At 38.1% G+C, this 20,266-nt stretch overlaps 7 protein-coding genes across 7 annotated transcripts; 4 read left to right on the top strand and 3 right to left on the bottom strand.

Annotated features, from left to right (window-relative positions):
• Positions 1–3,404: 3,404 nt before the first annotated feature.
• PHYBLDRAFT_73845 (hypothetical protein) lies at positions 3,405–3,896 on the top strand (the record flags this gene model as incomplete). The annotated part of the gene is made up of 1 exon (XM_018442929.1): positions 3,405–3,896. One exon carries the CDS (start codon positions 3,405–3,407, stop codon positions 3,894–3,896), a length of 492 nt encoding a protein of 163 aa, XP_018285677.1.
• Positions 3,897–4,103: 207 nt separating this feature from the next.
• On the top strand, positions 4,104–4,364 carry PHYBLDRAFT_91875 (hypothetical protein; the record flags this gene model as incomplete). Its single annotated transcript, XM_018443775.1, has 1 exon — positions 4,104–4,364. A coding segment is annotated over one exon (261 nt), but the record flags the coding sequence as incomplete, so codon positions are not given.
• A 2,716-nt stretch (positions 4,365–7,080) lies between these two features.
• PHYBLDRAFT_151152 (hypothetical protein) lies at positions 7,081–7,500 on the top strand (the record flags this gene model as incomplete). Its single annotated transcript, XM_018432614.1, has 1 exon — positions 7,081–7,500. The coding sequence occupies one exon, from the start codon at positions 7,081–7,083 to the stop codon at positions 7,498–7,500; it is 420 nt and encodes a 139-aa protein (XP_018285675.1).
• A 430-nt stretch (positions 7,501–7,930) lies between these two features.
• On the bottom strand, positions 7,931–10,924 carry PHYBLDRAFT_173965 (hypothetical protein; the record flags this gene model as incomplete). Its single annotated transcript, XM_018437155.1, has 10 exons — positions 7,931–8,092; positions 8,173–8,358; positions 8,425–8,716; positions 9,194–9,278; positions 9,516–9,657; positions 9,723–9,836; positions 10,410–10,477; positions 10,548–10,596; positions 10,664–10,725; positions 10,801–10,924. 10 exons carry the CDS (start codon positions 10,922–10,924, stop codon positions 7,931–7,933), a joined length of 1,284 nt encoding a protein of 427 aa, XP_018285674.1.
• A 272-nt stretch (positions 10,925–11,196) lies between these two features.
• Positions 11,197–12,526, top strand: PHYBLDRAFT_173964 (hypothetical protein; the record flags this gene model as incomplete). Its single annotated transcript, XM_018437154.1, has 4 exons — positions 11,197–11,652; positions 11,708–12,013; positions 12,078–12,263; positions 12,362–12,526. The coding sequence occupies 4 exons, from the start codon at positions 11,197–11,199 to the stop codon at positions 12,524–12,526; spliced, it is 1,113 nt and encodes a 370-aa protein (XP_018285673.1).
• Positions 12,527–12,657: 131 nt separating this feature from the next.
• PHYBLDRAFT_173963 (hypothetical protein) lies at positions 12,658–15,774 on the bottom strand (the record flags this gene model as incomplete). Its single annotated transcript, XM_018437153.1, has 5 exons — positions 12,658–14,079; positions 14,791–15,185; positions 15,243–15,467; positions 15,529–15,570; positions 15,630–15,774. The coding sequence occupies 5 exons, from the start codon at positions 15,772–15,774 to the stop codon at positions 12,658–12,660; spliced, it is 2,229 nt and encodes a 742-aa protein (XP_018285672.1).
• Positions 15,775–16,041: 267 nt separating this feature from the next.
• Positions 16,042–20,037, bottom strand: PHYBLDRAFT_173962 (hypothetical protein; the record flags this gene model as incomplete). The annotated part of the gene is made up of 10 exons (XM_018437152.1): positions 16,042–16,241; positions 16,398–16,459; positions 16,538–16,645; positions 16,952–16,982; positions 17,220–17,588; positions 17,697–18,046; positions 18,106–18,612; positions 19,141–19,595; positions 19,654–19,765; positions 19,835–20,037. 10 exons carry the CDS (start codon positions 20,035–20,037, stop codon positions 16,042–16,044), a joined length of 2,397 nt encoding a protein of 798 aa, XP_018285671.1.
• Between the last annotated feature and the right edge of the window lie 229 nt (positions 20,038–20,266).

Genomic DNA, 20,266 nt, shown 5'->3' with positions numbered 1-20,266 from the left:
CTGGTTCTCTATTATGATTGGAGTTACAAGATTAAACGCATCATTAGCTTTAATTCTTCTCTCAATTCTGTCAAGTAGGTACTTACATTCAAATGATATTTCCTCCATGTCTTCATCTATCCTGTCCTGGATCGTCTTGAGCGTCTGCTCAGACTTATCCTTTGCGGGAGACTGGGATACCATGAGAATTGGCTCATTGTTCTTGCTTTTGCAGACATGACCATGGTAGTAGTTTTCACCACAACGTCTGCAAGGATTGCGACTGTTGGAACTACTGGCTTTGTTCTTGCGGTTGATCAAGGTAAAACACTTGCTGGACTCATGGGTCGGGTTTTTTCCATGGTGCGAGCAGAAAAATGTCTTCTCATGCTTGGTTATCTTGTTGGAATGGTGAAGCTTCTTTCTGGGATGTTCCTCGTTATTCTTCTCAGGTTGCCCACGGGAACCAGGAATCAATCGGGTCGCCTCAGCATAGAGCCTGTTGTCATCCCCAAGGATGTCTCTGCCGATCTGCGTGATCTGCTCTACAGTCCAATCACGCTTGGACTCCCCATTGGGACCAGAGCGGGCCATGGTAACTCTTACCAGTGTTTGCACTGATAAGGTCAGCGAGGCAAGGAAGCGATCAGCGATGCGAGCATCGTCTTTGGGTAAACCAGCATTGTAAACCGCACGGAGGAACTTCTTCGAGTAATCACCGATGGACTCAGTGTTCTTCATCATCATTGTAAAGACCTGGTCTGTGAATCGTCGAGACACCAAGCTGGAACCATGTCTTTTGTTGAAGCATGATTTCGCCGCCTTCCAATCAATACACTTCTTAAGATCCATCTCTACCCATCCGTCATCAGTGTGAGGCAGGCAAAGTGGGAGGAATTTCTTCCAAACTCTCTCGATGTCCAAGGAAGAAGACTCGATCACATTCTTGAAGGTACGTAGGAAATGTCCAACTGATTCAAAAACCTCTTCATTTGGGAAGGGCTTAATAATACTGGAGGCCAATTGGAATTTGGGAAGATCTCTTCTGTTGAGAGTCAACCCTCCTTCACGGCCAGCTCTCTCTGTGTTTGTACCAGGAGAGGCAAGCATCTCGCTGCACTTTTCAAGGCTAGTGATTGCCAATCTTGTGCGCTCGATCCTGCGGAGTGCATCATCAGCTGCTTGCTCATTGTTTGCTACATGAGCAGCGCTGAAGGCCTCGATGTGGTTGCCCAATTCAGCCTTGAGAACGGCCACACAGGAGGAAGCAGTTGCTACTTCTCTACCAACGGGAGGGGAACCAGAACCAGAAACGGAACCAAAACCAGGGGCAGCATCCGGAAAGAGGACGGGCTCACTCAAGTCAGAGAATAATTCATCCGCAGACATGGGGGACAAGGTAGCCTCCTCAGGAACAGGGGTCAAACCAGCGGGAAACAAGTCAGCAGGAGAGTTCATTGTAGTTCACGAAAAAAAATGTTGTGGGGAGAAAATAAAGCAAAATATAATATAGACGAAAGAATTCGTGAGAACTTGTGTAGGTTGTTTATTTCAAAAGAAAAGTAAAGAATGATAAAATTCGATTGTCTTTCTACACGGAACTATCTACTGATATTTATATGTTTTTCTAATTTGTAATTCAGTGTGTGCTTAAGTAATCTTTATCACGATGAGTCATCTTCCAGGAGTATTGTTCTTCTGGAAAGATCCGGAAAGACCAATTGATATGATACTTCTCCAGTCAGATCAGTCCAAGAGTTTTGGTAAAGAAGAGCATTTATGCTATTGGTAATATTTTAGTATTCCGACCCAGATACTCGGGTAATGTTTCATAATATTAGATAGTTGTAGTTGTAGTCTCTCAATTAAGTATTTGTATAATAAAAGAAATATGTAGATGAAATATAATGATGCCATATATATAATGTATATGTATTTGTATATCCCATGTCATGGTGATAATAATAAATAATCAATTATGTGTATGATGATCTGTGTATTAGATAATATCATAAAGGGAGATCCGTTTGACTGGAATAGCTGAGGATATTATTTTATCCTTCAGTCTTACTCTCAGATTCAGCAGTAATCAATACTCATTCACAACACATGGAACTTTGAAAATCACTTAAAAACTTAGATATTTATTTCCAAACACACCATATCCTCTTTTTATTCTTTTATCTTCATTTATGATTCCCAGTGGGTTTGACCAATTTTGGCTGTGTTATAGCATTGGAAGAACAACTCAGATCGAAAACAACATGTTGTTGTTTTTGATCTAGTTGTCAGATGTTATTTTGATGAATCCGTAAAATCTGAAGATAGTTAACTGCAGTATACAGACCTGAGGTCCCAGCATGTCTCAAGTCATCCAATTTTTTTCATATCGGAGAGTGAAAAAAAGTGAGTAATACTCACAATCGGTTTTTTTCTATGTAAATTTTAAGAATTACTCACAGTAATCCAAGATTCGGGTCTAAAATCAAGGAGACATTTAAATGGACCAATAAACTATATAGAATAGGGACTTAATAGGAATTAGTAGCACAACAATTTTCTTTTGGAGAAAAAAGTGGTATTCATATACTAAATTGACTTTAATAAAAAACACAAAAGACATATTAAGATGATTTAAAAGAAATAATTGATAGTAAAGATGTGTTGGAACCTTGATATTTATATAATAAATATCTGCCAATGACTATATATTGTCTTTATAGACTTGATGGGTAGTTAATTATAAAAAATAGAAGCTGTGGCGGGTGTGTGTACAAGAATGGAAAGTCTAAAGATAGCTACAATGTACTTGTCTTTTAGATATAGAATACTTATTTTTGGGAGTGTGGCGCAATGACTTTTAGGAACCAATGTTAACAAATGGTGGCTGGAATGCCAAGGCTTTAACTATCTGACAGCTCACATCTTAATCTGATTACATTTCCACTACATTGATTGATATATTTGAATATAACATTGAGCCATAATTTAATATCAAAAAGTATAAATACAAGACAATTTCTTTTTTTCTTTACATCCTTACTATTTATAATAAAACATCCTTGACATCTTCATCATGAACTACACAGAAGCCAGCTCCTCTACCCAAACCAATGTACTCAACAATAAATACTATCAGTGCAACATGGAAAACCAGCTGACTATGCAGCAAAACAGTGAGATAATTGTCACCAAAAACTAGCTGTTCTGCCCCAAGAATACAACTCATGCATATCTAGCAAAGCAGAAAGAGTGGATAGTAAGTTAAATAAAGTACCACTTCTTCATGATTAAATATGTCACTATTTTTTCATTTATCTAATGTAATATATGAAAGTTAGAATTGGTGTGTTGAAACAAAAAAAATTGCAGATGGCATGATTGTCTCTGATGAAAAACTCACCTTCTTTCTCACTGATTTTGTCATGGTTTGTGACCGCAAGTTCAAGAGAAATGATGATGATACCTCTGTTCCTCTTGGAAGAGAATTAATTCAGGCTTACGTTAAGGCAATAACAGACATTTATTACCAGCAAATAGCTTTGGACTTGAATAAGAACCCCCATCCTAGAGGACCAATTGCAAGACAGTTTCTAGACACAAACACAAAGAAGAAAACAAAGTGCAAGAGAGTCGAGTATGAAGACAGAGGAAAAAACACACTCAATGATAGATATACAAAAAACGAACTTCTTCTTCTTAGTCAGTACTTCTTCGAGCAAGATAGTACAGTAGGAGTTAGAAATCATCTTTGTTTCCTTATGAGTCATGCAATGTTGTTGAGAAGTGAAACTGTTCTTGGTACTCAATATCCCAACCTTTTCAAAATGGAACTAGAAGATCAAGATGTTTCTCCATGTGTTGCATTAGTAGCTACAATTATATATGGAAAAATCAACAAAGATAGAAAAATCTAATACAGATCTGCTCTTTGCCACGCCAATGAAGAATTATGTCCTATTGATGCACTAGCTCAACATTTTTTTTCCAAATTCCACCATGAAAACAAACTGTTTGTTGATTTTTCTACACACAAAACATGGTATAACAGCTACTTGTTTCCTGGCCAAAACGAAAGCAAACCAATGAGTTATGATGAGCAATGAAAAGCATATAAGTTAGAATTTGAAGCAGTTGGGATCAGCTCATCTAAGGTTACCCATATCAACCAAAAGAGTGCCATCAACATGGTATCCCATCAAGGCGTCTCCAGTGATCAACAAAGACAAGTTGGTAGATGGGAATTGGACCGAATGGTGGTATTTTATCTTTCTGATCTTCCTATTAATGTAATCAAGGTTCTAGCCGGGTTTTCTATTCGCAGAGAAGACTATTTCCCTGACCATGCCATCATCACTCCCCCAATTGAGTTGCAACAGATGATCACTGAAAAAAAGGGGGGAAATTCTAATGTGCACAGTTACCTGATAACAATGGAAAATGTGGGGTCAATTTTCATCTCAGCAGGGTTTTCTTATGTTTATGGTGAAAACGCAGTTTTGTTGTATTCTATTGGCTTGGATATAACTAGCACAAATATTATTTTTTATTATTATTATAAAGGCCATAGTAAATAAAGTATATGTAGCACTTGTTTCCTTTTTCTCTTAATATTCAAAAACAAAACAAAACAAAAAACACCATATCCTCAATCCCCCAACTTTACAATGAAAAGTGCTATTGTGCTGAATGTAGTCAGAACAAACTAGGCTATAGTTTTGTTGCCAGAAGAGCTGCTTAGCACCATAACAAAAGAGCAAGATTAGATGCTATAAGATGTGAAAGTGGTACGCAGTTTTTAGTATTATTGTATTAGATTTTATTTGGGTTTTTTGCAGTTTAAACAAAATAACATTCTTTAATAGAATCTTCTTCCCAAAGAAATGCGATGGAGGTTGATGTTGAATGTAGGAAATATTAATTTGAACAAAAATAATAGAGCTTAACTAAGAAACATATTCTATATATAGCTATTCCAACCCGTCAATCCGGAACCGTGGAAGAGGTGTGTTGTCAGAACAGCTCACCTGTTTGAGAAGGAGCTCCAATGTCCGACAATGATAATGTTTTGGTTGGGAATGAAGAGATTCACAACAGTGAAAGCAATAGTGATGAGAGTGGTAATGATGAGGAGAGCAGTGGTGACAATGAAAGCAGTAATGGCAAAGAAAGCGAAGATGATGAAGAAGATGTTGTTGAGATTGAAGTTGAGGAATTTGTTGATGATGATTGGTGCTGTGCTACTAAGAAATTGAAAAATAAAAATCTGAAAAAAAGGGGATATTAATTTTTTTTTGCAATTTTTATACTAGATCCTTTTGCCACCCCCAATATGCCAGAGAACCCAGTGCACAGATTCATTGCTACATTTGTGGTAATGTTCGCTTCCTGCTATGTGGTCAACAAGGGTGCTGTTGTCTTAATTGAGTTCATCAACAAACTCTTGACAATTTACAAGCAAAATTTCCAACTGCCCTTGAGCCTTCCTGGTCTACAGCACATGACAGATTTCTCAGCCATGACCAAAGGTGTAAAGAAATTTGTTGTGTGTCAGGATTGCCACAAGGTGTACGAGGAAAGTGTATCTGCTCCTTCTCATTGTGATTTTGTGAAGCTTGGTGTGCACTCATCTTGTGGTTATCAATTGATGAAATCATTGTCATTGGGTGCTTTGATAGCTAAGCAGTCATATGTGTACCAGTCTATCAAACAGACATTAAAGATGTTTTTCCTTCACACAGAGTTTGAAAAAAAATCAGACATTGGAACCACAAGTTGAAGATGAATACCATGTGCAATATCTACAACGGAGCTATGTGGAAGGAGTTAAAAGACAAAGATGGCATGCAATTCACCCAAGATTCACGTTCATTAATGTTAACTATTAACATCGACTGGTTCCAGCCATTCAATAATGTATCTCACTCGTCTGGTGCAATTTATATTGCTATTAACAATCTTCCCCAGGATGAATGGTTTAAGCCAGAGAATGTCATTCTGGTTAGACTTATGCCAGGTCCTAAGGAACTAAAGTCTGAAGAGATAAATCACTATCTTAAACCTTTGGTAGATGAGTTGGAGACGTTGTATGTGGGAATGAAGATCCCAACCTTTGAACGTCCCAGTGGAGTCAATGTTTGTGCAGCACTGCTGATGGTGGGCTGCGATATTCCAGCTGCTTGGAAAACAAGCGGGTTCACTTCTCACAACAGTACGTGCGCCTGCTACAAGTGCAACCACCAGTTCCCTCGTCTGCCAAATGGAATCAACGTCGATTTTAGTGAATTTGTCTTCTCTCAATGGAATCTTCGTAATGGTGTAGAAAGCAGGTTGCATGCTGAGGAGTGGGAAAGTGCTAGTACCCCCTCAGAAAGGCATCAGCTGGAGATCGAAAATGATGTTTGATGGTCGCAGTTGTATCGTCTTGGATACTTTGATCTAGTACATGGAACGATCATTGATGCAATATATAATTTTTTCCTGGGAACTCCAAATGGAATGCTGGATTGGTGGATCGAGGAGAAGAAGATTTCGAAAGACAATCTAGTCACAATGCAGAAGACAGCAGAGACAATGGTGATTCCTGGCGAGTACACTGCTTTGACAAAGAAAATTAGCAAAGGGTTTTTGTACATGAAAGCAGACAAGTGGAAGTCGTGGGTGCTTGTTTACTCTCCTGTTTTGTTGAAGGGCGTTCTTCCGAATAATATGTTCAACAACTGGATCGACTATGTTGATGCATGTTGCCTTTTGATAAAATCAACCGTCACTTTCCTTGAACTAAGCAACGCCCACACATTCCTTGAAAGATTCTGTCAGAAATGCGAAATCACGTATCCAACCAAAATCCTCACCTGTAACATGCACCTGCATCTCCATCTTCACGATGTCATTCGTGATTTTGGACCAGTGTATGGTTATTGGCTCTTTGGGTTTGAGAGATTTAACAGTTTGTTAAAAAATATGAAAACAAACAGAAAAATTGGGTTTGAAGAAACCTATATGCGAAAATTTGTTAAAGATGTACACAAGGAAGACTATGTCAATGCTGTTCTTTGAGGTCCAAGCCAAGTCTCCTTCTGCCAATTCATTTTTAAACTTATGTCAACACCTATGCCAACCTCTATACCAATTACCACCCCTACCATCTGTCAACGTACCTTCCGTCTACAATCCTTTATTGATTATTCCAAAAATCCAGATCTTGTCATCAAAGGCAATGAGCCTCTCCCTCCTTCCGTCTTCCCACTTCTTACAGCAGCATTAATACCAATGAGTAATATTCACTATCTTCATCTCTTTGAATATTATAAGACTGCATACCAAAATCAAGCATTGGTCTATTACGAAGAAGCTTCATCATCACTGTACTTTGTTGACAACCTGATAAATAAGCTTAAATCAGTAAACATTCTTGGCCAGACTTATAAAGGCCAGAATGAATCAGGACATCATGGTTCCCTCATTCAAGCCAAATTTTATGGAAGTACAGGCCAGCATGTACTCGCATACACAGGTTAAATTCAGTACTTTTTCACACATTCCTTTATCCCACCACCTACCAACAATAACAATCGCCAATTCCGGCTTATGCATTATGATCAACATGTTTTTGCTTTCGTCAAATGGTTTATGCCAGCTGACAATCATTCTCGTTCACTTTAACATGTTAATATTTGTTATCCTACGTTCTCTCATGACAGCCATCAAAGCATATTGTCAGTGCATAGAATTTTGTTGCAAGTTGCTACAGCTGAGCATACAACACATCAAAATGTTAAAAAAATACTAGTCATTCCTTTACCAAAAAAACACTATGCATAGAAATTAATAAAATTTAACTCTCCTTTTTAAAGAATCCAAGAGAAAAAGACAATTGTAGCATTCATGTTTTGCAATAAGTTTGTGTTTGTTGAAATTATAATGTGAAGGATGAAAGAGAATTTTTTTATTAGAGCTTATCTCTGAAAGCCCACTGGGGAAGAGAGTACTTCAGTTGACTCGGGACTGCTAAATCAGCATCTCTGCCAAAGGTCTTCTTTGCCATCTGGCGCACATTTAGGTTCAAGCATCTGAGCATGGCTTTGTTAACATGCTCCAGAAACTGATTGTACTAGATTACAATAAAAATATTATGTTTATTTTACTAAAAGACAATAGATTGCATTTAACATTATTTATAAAAGTATTTACCTCATCGCTTCTCCAGAATGGACGCACTGTACAGAGCACACAATTGCCTGGAACTCCAGGTATCTCATCCTTCGACTCATTCTCAGACATTGCTGCCTTGTTGATGAGCCCTTCGCAATCCTTTCCCATCAACGTATCAATGTCAGCCTTGTATATACTGTAGGCCAGCTCATGGCAGTCAAAGTTCTAATAACACACATTTATTAATATTACTCAATATTATTATTTTTATCAAAATACAACACAACATACAGTGGTTGCTCGACTTGCTCTCCTTGACCTTGATCTTCCTGCATCAAGGGCTGACGGCGACTTTCGTTCAGCAGAACATCTTCCACAAAAGTTAGTATAAATACTACTGCGGATTTCAGATGGCCTAAGCCTACCCGCAGCAAACTTTGGCTTCAGGTAAGCCATAAGTGCAAGTGTCAGTTCTTTATTAGGGGAACGATTGAAATGAATTTCAGTATTCCAACTGGACTTGCTGTCATTTGCTGCAATCAAAGCTGCATTATTTGATCTGAATTTTGGATCCCTTAATCGGCTTCAGATAAGAGACTATGTGGTATTTCAGGTACGAAACAATAGAAAAATAAAATATTTGATAATAGAGGCGTATAGAAATACTTTGAGACTGTATATAAGTTGTTCTTATTCATAAATAAAAAGTGTCTCTTTTTATAAGAAAACACAATCTGCTCTTGTCATTACGTCTTAGTTTCTTAAGGCTTTCTTCCTTTACTATATTTGGTTATTATAGTGTATTTACTGCTTAACTAGTGTCGGTGTTACAATTATGACATCAAGTCATAAATCGTACTTCTTTAGCTCTTAGCTATTCTTTTCTCTTTTATACTAGAGCTTTAGGACTTCCTACTAAATTAGCTCCATATCGATCTGACACAGTTTACCTGGCAGTATGATATAATTATCTTAACAATCTTTAAGATATTATCTACAGTACTAACTGTAATAATTATTGGGCTGATTACTTAATCGTTTATATATATTTTATACTGACAAGATGATAGCTACTATGCTATCCCAATATGAATATGTTCTTAGATGTGATAAATCCAACATCCGAGTGTCTGGATCACCACAGACTATATATTGTGTGAGATAGTATATTGATAAATTACTTGATAATGCTTTACTCACAAAAAGTCAATTGTAAACTTCTTGATTAACATCAGTAGAAGTGGCAGCGGGAGCAGAGGTAGGAGCAGACACTGGAAAAGAGGTGCGGTTTTCTTATGTGTAAAACTGTAATTAATTATGTGAAAAGACCAGGTTTTACGATGTGATCAGATAGTTTTTACAAGTGTATGAAGCTGGCTTACTCATAGGTGGTAAGACCAACTTTCGAACATAGGAAAAGGTCAGAACAGCAGGATAGTAGGATGTGTTTGCATTTTCTGTATATGGGTTTTTACCACATGCACTAAAACGGCAACTCAGAATTACATTTTGTTGTAATATATCCTACCGCTTTCCGATTAAAAGAACGATAAATGAAAGATCGATTATACGGATATGCCAGTTTTTACATTGTTTAATTTATGGATATGCCAGTTTTTACAGGGTTTTGTTGTATTTGAATTTATTTTATCCAATCTTAGAGACTTCTTCTTATACTGTTTGCTTCCATACACTTCTCCGATCTTTAATTTATTTATAATAATTATTGGTTTATTTTGTTTTTATTAGAAAGAAAAGAATATTCTTAGGTTTATAGTACAGTGGTTATATTTAATATTCAGGAACATTCTGGCTAGTGTTCTATCCTTCATACAATTTGAAATGGCCAATGTTCTGATAAAACAAGTATTCTCCAAACAATATCTCCCAGAGAAAAGCCCAGTTGTGTGTTGCTTGCTTGTAAATGGTTGTTCTATGAAATTAGAAAAGTGTTAACTGTTTGAACAAGAAATCGTGGATATTAAGAATATATATATGTAATTATGCTTGCAATATAATAGCTTATCAGAGACAAAAATAAAAGGCGTTATGAATGCGAACCATAGTACTCAATATACTTTATTTGGCTATAAAAATGCTGAAAAAAAATTATTTTTTGTGAACTGTGTGGTAGAATATTTCATTTACCTACCCAAAGCAAAAGGATTTATTTGCAGACCAAGAGAGTACATAGGAGACGCTAATATTGTCTTCAGTAAATGATATACATTAATATACAAAATAAATAATATTGTTATATGTACAAAAAAAATTACCATGTCAATGACACTCGTATGAAATGAAAGTTCTTGATTCGCGATGTGCTCATGAGAGGGAGGTTCATCTATAATAGAAATTATGTTAAGCCATGTGCTTATTAAAAAGAGATAGATTGAAATAAAATAAAATATTACCGTGTTCATAACCGTGTTTAATAGTAGAGAGTAATTTCGGCGATATGGCCTATACAAAAGAAAGGAAAAGGTCAGGATAATTTTATAGGATGACAGCATAAAGTATATTTACTAACCTTAGCTAATCCGGATGGACATTGTGAAGGGGATGCATCAGAAGGTAACAAAACACGAGTGTCTGTAGTAATAGAAAACAATTATTATCATTTTAGTTATATATATATATATAATATTAAAGAATAAGATATCTTACCAAGAAAATCTGTGAATATAATAAATGTTGGAAAGAGAGAAAAGAGAGAAAACTTGTAAATGAAAAAAAAAAAACAAAAAGAACAAAAGACCAAAGGGCCAAAAGGCCGAAAGACAGAAATCATATATTGGATTGAGTTGAAAAAAGCATGTTCAAAGCCGATTTGCACCCCGTTAATTCCAGGAAGTATTAATAGAGATACGCGTATTAAAGAAATCCTGAGTATTTACAGCAACAAGTGTAATATAATAAATGGGTTCTTGCTTTTACTTTTACCATCTTTCCATTAACTACACTTTATTCTTTCGCTTAACACCTAACTTCTTTTGTATGTTAATAACACTCTATATATACAATGAATAGATATATAAAACAAATATAATTAACAATCAACTCATGTATAACATTTTATTAGATAGCTTTCAGACCATGGTTAACAATCGTCAGTCAATTGCCCCGGCTCCATCCCCGGAATATACTGAGCTTTTAAGAAGGCTCACCGCTATGGAGGAAAGTCTCAAGACCATGGATTCAAACATTGGCATTGTTATCAAGGGGAACAAAGATTCATTGGAAATACTTGATAGCGTTGCCGATGCCTCTGGAGAACTTCTTGCAGTTATTGCTCCTACCACTATACCTGCTTCTGCTTCTGTCCCTTTCGCAGCTTCTTCTGTTGGTTCTACTCTGGATTGGTATACAACACCTTCTGAGGCTTTTTTTGGTATCTTTTCTGCTGCTCCTTCTGTTGCTCCTTCTGTTGGTCCTTCTGTCGCTCCTTCTGTTGGTCCAGTGGTTCTTACTGGTGCAAACGCTGGTGAACTTAGTAAACAGGATCGCACTAGAGTTTTAGTAAGTGTTGAGATGTACAGTAGCTCATCAACATAATATCTCACACTAAGTATAGGCTCTTATCCGAGGAGAGTTGAAGAAACACAACTTCAAATCAAATAAGCCGGAACTAGTTGCAGCTAACGACAGCAAGCGCAGTTGGGATGTTAATGTTGATTACAGACTTCCACCCAACAGACAGCTGATGCATGACCTTCATGCATACCTGGCTCCAAAGGTTGTTGGGACTAGTGTTCGACAGGCCGATATTAGCGATTGTATCTACACAAACTTTTGTGGAACGAGACGCCGAGTCAAGGAATCCTATGAAGCGCGCAAAAAGACAAATTCTCGGTCAAGAAAAGCAGGTCGAGAGACCGATGTATGTTAGAAGTATATTTTGATTGCAAATTAAATGTATTCATATTAATACATTTATAAACTAGCATTTTGACCGTCGCGAGCTGACCTACCATACATTCAAGGCTGAAATTGATATGAAGGTGGGTAAGAGCTGCGACGGACTCTTACAGAAAGAAGCAATGTCTGAGGGCGAATCTGAAGACGATATGCCTGGAGTCTCGAGCAACCGTGCGATTCGTACAGTGCGTCCAAGTTGGAGAAGCGATGAGGTAATTTCTTTTGTTTACATTATTGTATATAGCTTTTTTTTGTTTTTTTATGTATTTAAATGAAACAGAACTTTGATTAATCACTTATTTGTATTTAGTACAATCACTTTCTTGCAGTTGTTGATGATTTTATGCGTAATCGCATGGACTTCAATTCGCGTCAGATGTTGAAGAGGTCCTTCGGTAGAGATGCTGTTTTAGCAGTCCCGCCTAGATTGACGTCCCTTCTCCCTCACTGGGCTTTTAGAGATGAGTTTCAATAAATTTTGTTTTCTTATCCTCTACATCCTCCACATCCTCCATCTGACAATGATAAACGTACCAACAAATACAAACACTATGATTATTCTTTTCTGTGTGCCTTTAAAAAAGGGAGTTATAATTTTATTATTTTTTAAATGTATTGTTTTTTTGGCAAAGGAATGACCAGCATCTTTTTTACTTTTCTGCGTGTTGTGTGCTCAGCAGTTGCTACTTCTAACATAATTCTATGCACTGGCAATACACATTGGAAATCGTCAGGAGAAAATGTTGGAAAGCAGGTTTCAACGTGTTCGTACTCTCGCGATTTATCATTTTTGGGTGTGTACCATTTGATAAATGCAAAAGTATGTTGAGAATTGTGAAGAAGTTGTGTTGGGCGGCGATGGGTGCGGAGCAAGGGAGTAAGGGATGAAGAGGTGGGTGGAGGAGTGAAAGAATGGGTGAAAATGTACTGTATTTGACCCGTGTATGCGATGATATGCTCACCAGTACTTCCAATGAACTTTGCTTGTACAAGAGAGCCACGACTTCCAGATTCACCTTTACCCTTGTAGACCTGCCCAAGGATGTTGATGTATTTCAACAGGGTGATTGTATTGTCGACAAAGTATGGTGATTCCGACGCTTGTTGAAAGTGAACTAATTGTTCATTGTTGTACGCAACTTTGTAGTATTGTAAGAGATGAACATAGTGAATGTCACTCATTGTGGTAGCGGATTTTAATGATAGAGGGAATGCGGAAGGAGGGAGAGGTTCGTTGCCTTTTACAAGTACATTTGGATCTTCAGAAGCCTCGACAAATGACTGTATGCGGAAGGTACGTTGACGGATGGATGGAATGGTGGCGGGTGTAAAGGAAGAAGTGAGTTTGGTAAGGAGAGGAAATGCAGATGTCTGGCGGGTACTCTGAAGGAAACTGTTGACAAGATCGTCTTTGTGCACATCTTCAATAAATTTCTTCATAAATGTTTCTTCAAACCCGATCTTCCTGTTTGTCTTCAAATTTTTTAACAACCCGTTAAACCGCTCGAACCCGAATAGCCAATAACCGTACACTGGTCCAAAATCACGAATTGTATCTCGAAGATGGAGGTGTAGGTGCATATTACAGGTGAGGATTTTGGCGTTGTACAGCTCGTCACATCTGGTGCAAAAAGTTTGAAGAAACTGATGGGCAGTGTTGACTTCATCGAACGTGATCGTTGGCTTGATCAACAGGCGGCATGCATCAACAAAGTTAATCCAGTTTTCGAATCTGTCTTTTGCAAGAACATCTTTCAACAGAACTGGCGAGTATACGAGCACCCATGACTTCCACTCGTCTGCCTTCATATACGAAAACTGCTTTCCTATTTTCGAGTTCAAAGAGGTGTATCCACCAGGCACAATCATCGTTTCTGCAGTCTTCTGCATTGCCGCAAAATCGCCATCTTGAATGTCTTCGTCTTTGATCCAACGATCCATCAATCTTTTAGGCGTTCCCAGGAATAAATTATGCATGGGATCGATGATCGTTCCACGTACTAGATCAAGGTATCCAAGGCGATGCAACTGCGACCATCGAACACCATTTTCGACCTCCAGCCGATGCCTTTCTGAGGGGGTACTAGCACTTTCCCACTCCTTAGCATGCAACCTGTTCTCTACACCGTCACGAAGCACCCACCGAGAGAAGTCAAACCCACGAAAGTCAACATTGACACCGTTTTCCAAGCGAGGGAAATGTCTGTTGCACTTGTAACATGCGCATGTACTGTTGTGCGAGGTGAAACCACTTGTCTTTCTTGCTGCCGGGATGTCACAGGCCACCATCATCAATGCGGCACGGACGCGGACACCACTAGGACACTCGAAAGTTGGGATTGCCAGTCCCTCATACAATCTTATCAGATCATCTACCATAGGCCGGAGATAATGGTTTATCTCTTCGGATTTGGGTTCCTTCGGGCCAGGCATCAATCCTACGAGAAGTGTGTTCTCTGGCTTGTATCTTTCATTGCGAGGCAGATTGTTTACTACCAGGTATATGGCACCAGTCGAGTGCGTGACGTTATCGAAAGGTTGAAACCAGTCGATGTTGAGAGTCAACATTAATGAACGCGAATCCTTTGTGAATTGCACGCCATCTTTGTCTTTGAGCTCCTTCCACATGGCACCGTCGTATATGTCACACATCGTATCCACCATCTTCAGCTCGTGATTCCAATGTCTAATTTTATCCTCGAATCCTGGACGAAGAAAAAACATTCATAAAGTATTAACGACGGACTGGTACAAGTATGAACGCTTGGCCACCAAAGCACCCGATGCTGATGTTTTCGTCAATTGGCAGTTGCAAGATGAGCGTGCACCAAGCTTTACGAAATCGCAATGAGACGGGACAGATGCACTTTCTTCGTACACCTTGTGACAATCCTGACACACAACAAATTTCTTTATGCCTTTGGTCATGGCTGAGAAACCTGTCATGCGCTGAAGACCAGGAAGGCTCAAGGGCAGTTGGAAATCCTGCTCGTAAATTGTCAAAAGCTTGTTGATGAACTCGATCAAGACAACGGCGCCCTTGTCAACCACATAGCGGGAAGCGAACATCACCACAAAAGTAGCAATGAACCTGTGCACTGGGTTCTGGGGCATATCGGGGGTGGCAAAAGGGTCTATTATAAAAAAAAATTAACGCTTTTTTTTTTAAAAAATTTTTAACACTAACTGACCTTCACTATTCAATTCATTGTTGTCGAGCTCAATAACATCGTCTTCGCTTTCGTCTTCACTGATTTCATTGCTGTTGCTTCCACTGTCATCATTGTCGCCATTGCTGATCGCGTCATTAGTAACGGAAACGTCTTCAGTGTCAGACATTGAAGCTCCTTCCCAAACAGGTGAGTTTGTCTGAGTGTACGATTCTTCCAGGGCTCCGGGTTGATGGGTTAAGATAGCTACATTTAGAATATAACACTTGGTTAATATCTAACGGTATCTGAATTAAATAAACCTTACGTTCATCATCGACCTCCATCATATTTCTTTGGGTAGACATGTCTATTACAACACGTTATTTCATGGATTACAATACAATTAAATAAATTCAAATATTGTACCCCTTTCACATCTTATGGCATTTAGTCTTGCCCTTTTGTTATGACGTTGAGCAGTTCTTCTGGCAACAAAACTATAGCCGAGATCGTTCTGACTACATCCAGCACAATGGCACTTTTCGTTGTAGAGTTCAGGAATTGTGGACATAATGTTTATTTATTTTTACTTTGAAGTGTTAAGAGAAAAAGGAAACAAGTACAACGTTTACTAAATTTACTATGTCTTTATAATGAAATGTTATGTCTTTATAATAATAATAATAAATAATATTTTCGCCTGTTGTATCCAAGCCAATAGAAAACCGGAAAACAGTGTTTTCATCTTGAACACACAAAAAAAGCTGAGATGAAAAAATACCCCAGATTTTCTATTGTTATAATTTAACTTTGTACATGGTAATTCCCATATGTTTTTCTAGTGAGAGGTGGGAGCAATCTCAAGAACATTATTAGAAGTTCCAGTAAGAGTATCCAGAACTTCTAAATCATCAGCGTTGCCTTTGACAATGTAGCCAACTTTTGAATCCATATCCTTCAGGCTTTGCTGCATTGCATCTAATCTAGCAATCAAATCTGCATGTTCTTTTGATGGACGGGGAGCAAGTGTATGATTGACTTTAGGCATTTTCTATAAATTAATAAAAAAACAAATAAGTATGAACTATCTATATTATGATTTAACATTATATATACAACATAGTGTTCTTTGTATATAAGAGTACTTGTAAAATATAGTCTTTTGTATGTATGTGAATGTGATTATATGTTTACATTTGAGTGTGAGTGTGAGTGTGAGTGTGAGTATTTGTAAAAGTGCGAGTGTATCAAAGAAGCTAATTAATATTTTGAAAGAAAATATATTTATTGACAATAGGGATTGTTTCAAGAATAAATCTAAATTGCTCTCTTACACAAGCTCTGTGTAAGATACAATGGAAATATTGCTTTTGGGTTTTATTTCATTACACTCTTTCAGTTTCTCTTGAGGGCAAGCATTTGTTTTGATTTCTTTATTACTTCTTTTGTAATTTTTATTTTTATTTGTATTTTTATTTTTATTTTTTTTCTCTTTGTCTCATTCTGGCTTGTCTTTCTCTTTTCTTTCTCTTTTCTCTCTTTTTTCAAGTTTTATTATACTATGGGAAAAAATGGCGGTTTTTTGCTTTTGTGACTATGTTTTCAGTCTATAATAATTAAAAAATCACTAAAAATCCAATTTGAAACTAGAAAATCTCTGTTTTTTGAAAAGGTTGACAAAAAGCAAATTGACTACCTAAAATTAAATCTCCTGATAGACAAAAGTAAGCTTTAACTACAGACTTTACATTTTTAGTAAATGTAGATTGCATTTGATGACTATTAAAAGTCAGAAGAAAAAGAGAAGAAAATATCTAAACTTTCTGCTGAGAAAATAAAATATGTTAAGACAATTTGAAAAAAAAAATGTATTACAAAAAAAAACAAATTATAGGTCTGCAAGAGAACCAAGTGACAATTTTGGGCCGCGGTTAAGCTCTGGCCACACTATGTATGTTGTTGTTGTTGTTGTTGTTGTTGTTGTTGTATTTATAGTCGCGTCCGACTTCACCAAACCAACCAATTCTTTGACATCTGCCAGGTGAACTACCTTTGGCTTCATTTGCCCATTGTTAACAACTGGTATACCATTTACCAAACGGACTGCTGCAATCTCTACAAGAGCAAGCAGCCACCTCTTCTTGTTGAGCTTGTGCTCAAAGAAGACAACAACTTTTCCGAAGAAATCCTTGTAAACCAGGGAGTATGCAGAATTTATGTTGCAGTTTTCATCAACCTGAATCTGTAATCTGATGTTATGTGCCTCCCTTACACAATTTTGGTCGAGTGCAAAGTCAATCACACAACCATTGACAAATGCCTTGCGGCTAGTTTGTATAGCTGCTTCAATCATACTACACTCTTCCCCCTTTGATTCGTAGAAGTCTTCAAGAAGTTTCGAAAGACAAGAAATGCCTTCAAAACTATCTCAGATCGTTCTATTCCTCAAAGGCCCCCAGAACTCAATATCAGACCCAGCACCAACACGCTCACCCTCATCTGTCAACGGCCAACCAGCAGTGGAATCTTCATATTGTAAGTGTTGTGCTGTTCTTGCTTCTGTAATCATGACAGTGGCTCCGGCCTCTGCTTGTCGTATTTGTGCTAAGCCAAGCATGATATTGCCAGCGTTAACATTTATAGCAGAATTACTCTTGGTAGCCCTTGAGTATTCACCAATTGCCCGTTCCATGGATCTGGCGCTATATGCACGAGGTGGGCCGTATGCGTCGATCATGAGAGGATAGTGCTGAAGAAGATGCTGGTTTATAGTGAAAATATTGATTTTGATTTTTCCACTTGTAAGCAGCAATTCCAGGTACATGTTCCATATTTCAAGTTTACTGAAGAAAAATAGTTAGAATAAATAATAGAATAACACATAGCTTTTACTAAAATATACCTTTTGATAGAGGCTTGTTCCTCTGCTGATAACTCCCAGCTCATTAGTAGGTTACATGCTTGAACCAAGCCAAGTAACGCGTTCCGGGCAGTTGCATCTCCAATACGCTCTGCCACCAGCATAGGGACGACAAACAGAAGAAAGTCTGCCCAATCAACAGCCTTGAACGACCCGGGGTTCTTGTATACATCCCTCCAATCGCCATGGAAGGATGTAGGGATGGTATTTCTTGTTTTGTACATTGCTGTACCGATCTCCTTCTGAATACCAGAAGAAAGAGCAAAACAATGGTCTGTTCTGTAGGTACCAGAAGCCAAACCCCAGATCTGCTTGCTTATTCCATGGCAAAGTCCATGCATCTCATCGAGGGCAAAAAACAATGGTCCAGAGAATACCTTCAATGTTGCCAGGGGGGATTGTCCGTTTAACCCTTTGCGGCTGGATGCACTGGCCTGGGAAAAATTCTGGAAACTTTCCAGCGTACGGATATTGGTGCTGGGCAAAGTTCTGAAGTATTGTCCATGCTTGGGACATTGGCCGACAACATGACAGATACGGCAACCATCTTTGCTCATATGTCCAGAATGACATGCCAACTTTGCTAAGGCGGGAATGTCACCAGTGACCATTAAGACATGTACCTTGGCACGAATGGTCTCGTTTGGTGTCTTGACGACCATCCCTTCGCTCTCCAACACCAGGAGCTCTTTCATCGTTGGTTCCATGAACGACCAGAAATTGGCAGGTGCACCTGGACCTGGGATCATTGCGATCTGGAGCATTCTGCTTCTCTCATACCGGACCATGGGATTCAGGTTAAGAATGGTGGCATGGAGGATCGTTACAGAACCAGGAACATTGTGTGGCGTGAATCCATCAACAGACAACGAAATTGCAATGTCATCTTTTCCAGAAAACAGATGTTTTACTTGCTGGTAAACCTGGCCATCAAACACATCGGCTTTACTTCCATCCGAGCTTGGCTCATGATTATGGCAGTAATGCATATCTGCTCTTGTATTCTTGTTGGCTAACGCAAGAGCCAGTTGTCTCGCCAATGGAAGCTGCATCATCGTGGCAGCAGCAACCAGATCATCACCCTTGGTTTCTCCGCGTCTTGTTTTGTACCGGCTTTGTCTACAGTTGGAGCACTCAGTCTGGGATGGACTGGTAAAGAGCATACATCCCCTCTGACAGATATCATGGACTGTCTCTTCAACACCCGAGAAACGCTTCAAAAGCTTTTTGCCAAGATGGGGAGTACATGCTCTGTATGTAATACAAGTCGACGTTTCCAAAATGCTGTTGAAATGCTTGACTATCATTTCATGGGCATTGCAGGAGATACCAAAATCCTTAATGATCTTGAGAAACTCAAGGTTCTTTGCATCGTCTTTGTCAGGGTTAGGTGCAGGCTGACTGAAGTCAAAAACCAAAGGAGATGTTTCGTTTTCAATGATATCCATGTCGTTGCCAAGTTTCGCATCATACTTTAACAAGGTAAATAATAATTAGCATTATATAATAAGACATATATATATATCTTACCATAGACTCATCATTGTCATCATTACTGAAGATATTCATAATTGCATCATCGTTATCTTCGCTGTTGAGTATATCCATGATCTGATCTTCGATTGCATCAGCACGTTCTCTGCTTGTTTATGAAGGTAACAATATAATTAATTACACTTTCTAATAGTATGTATGTGATTTGTAGTCTTACTCGATAGTGTCGTTCAAGACAGTGTTCAAAACAACACTGACTTGGTTAGGAACAGGCGTGGTTTGCGAAGTCTGGATATCATTATGTCTTCTATGATGGTTCTTAAAGCATTGAGCTCTATAACTCATGGCTTTTTTTAAATTGGTGTGGCGCTCTTTGCATTGATTGCATTGGTAACTATCAAGGATTGAATTTGAAGACATTTTTTAGGTTGGAAATAAACACTTAAGAATAAAGGTATGAATATTGATAATTCCTTTCAAATAATATGTCTTTATACTTAATAGCATTGAGAGTTGTATAGATTTAATGACTACAAGTAGGCAATGACATAGATGATACAAATATAAACTCAGGAACAGAAGCTAAAACATTGTGTAATAGCTGTTATTAGAACTACAGTAACCCAATAATAATATTGGCTGGACCAAT

The sequence above is a fragment of the Phycomyces blakesleeanus genome (assembly GCF_001638985.1).
Source record: "Phycomyces blakesleeanus NRRL 1555(-) unplaced genomic scaffold PHYBLscaffold_28, whole genome shotgun sequence".
Lineage (NCBI taxonomy): Eukaryota > Fungi > Mucoromycota > Mucoromycetes > Mucorales > Phycomycetaceae > Phycomyces > Phycomyces blakesleeanus.
The sequence above is the reverse complement of the archived record's forward strand: the minus strand, read 5'-3'. Positions and strand labels throughout refer to the sequence as shown.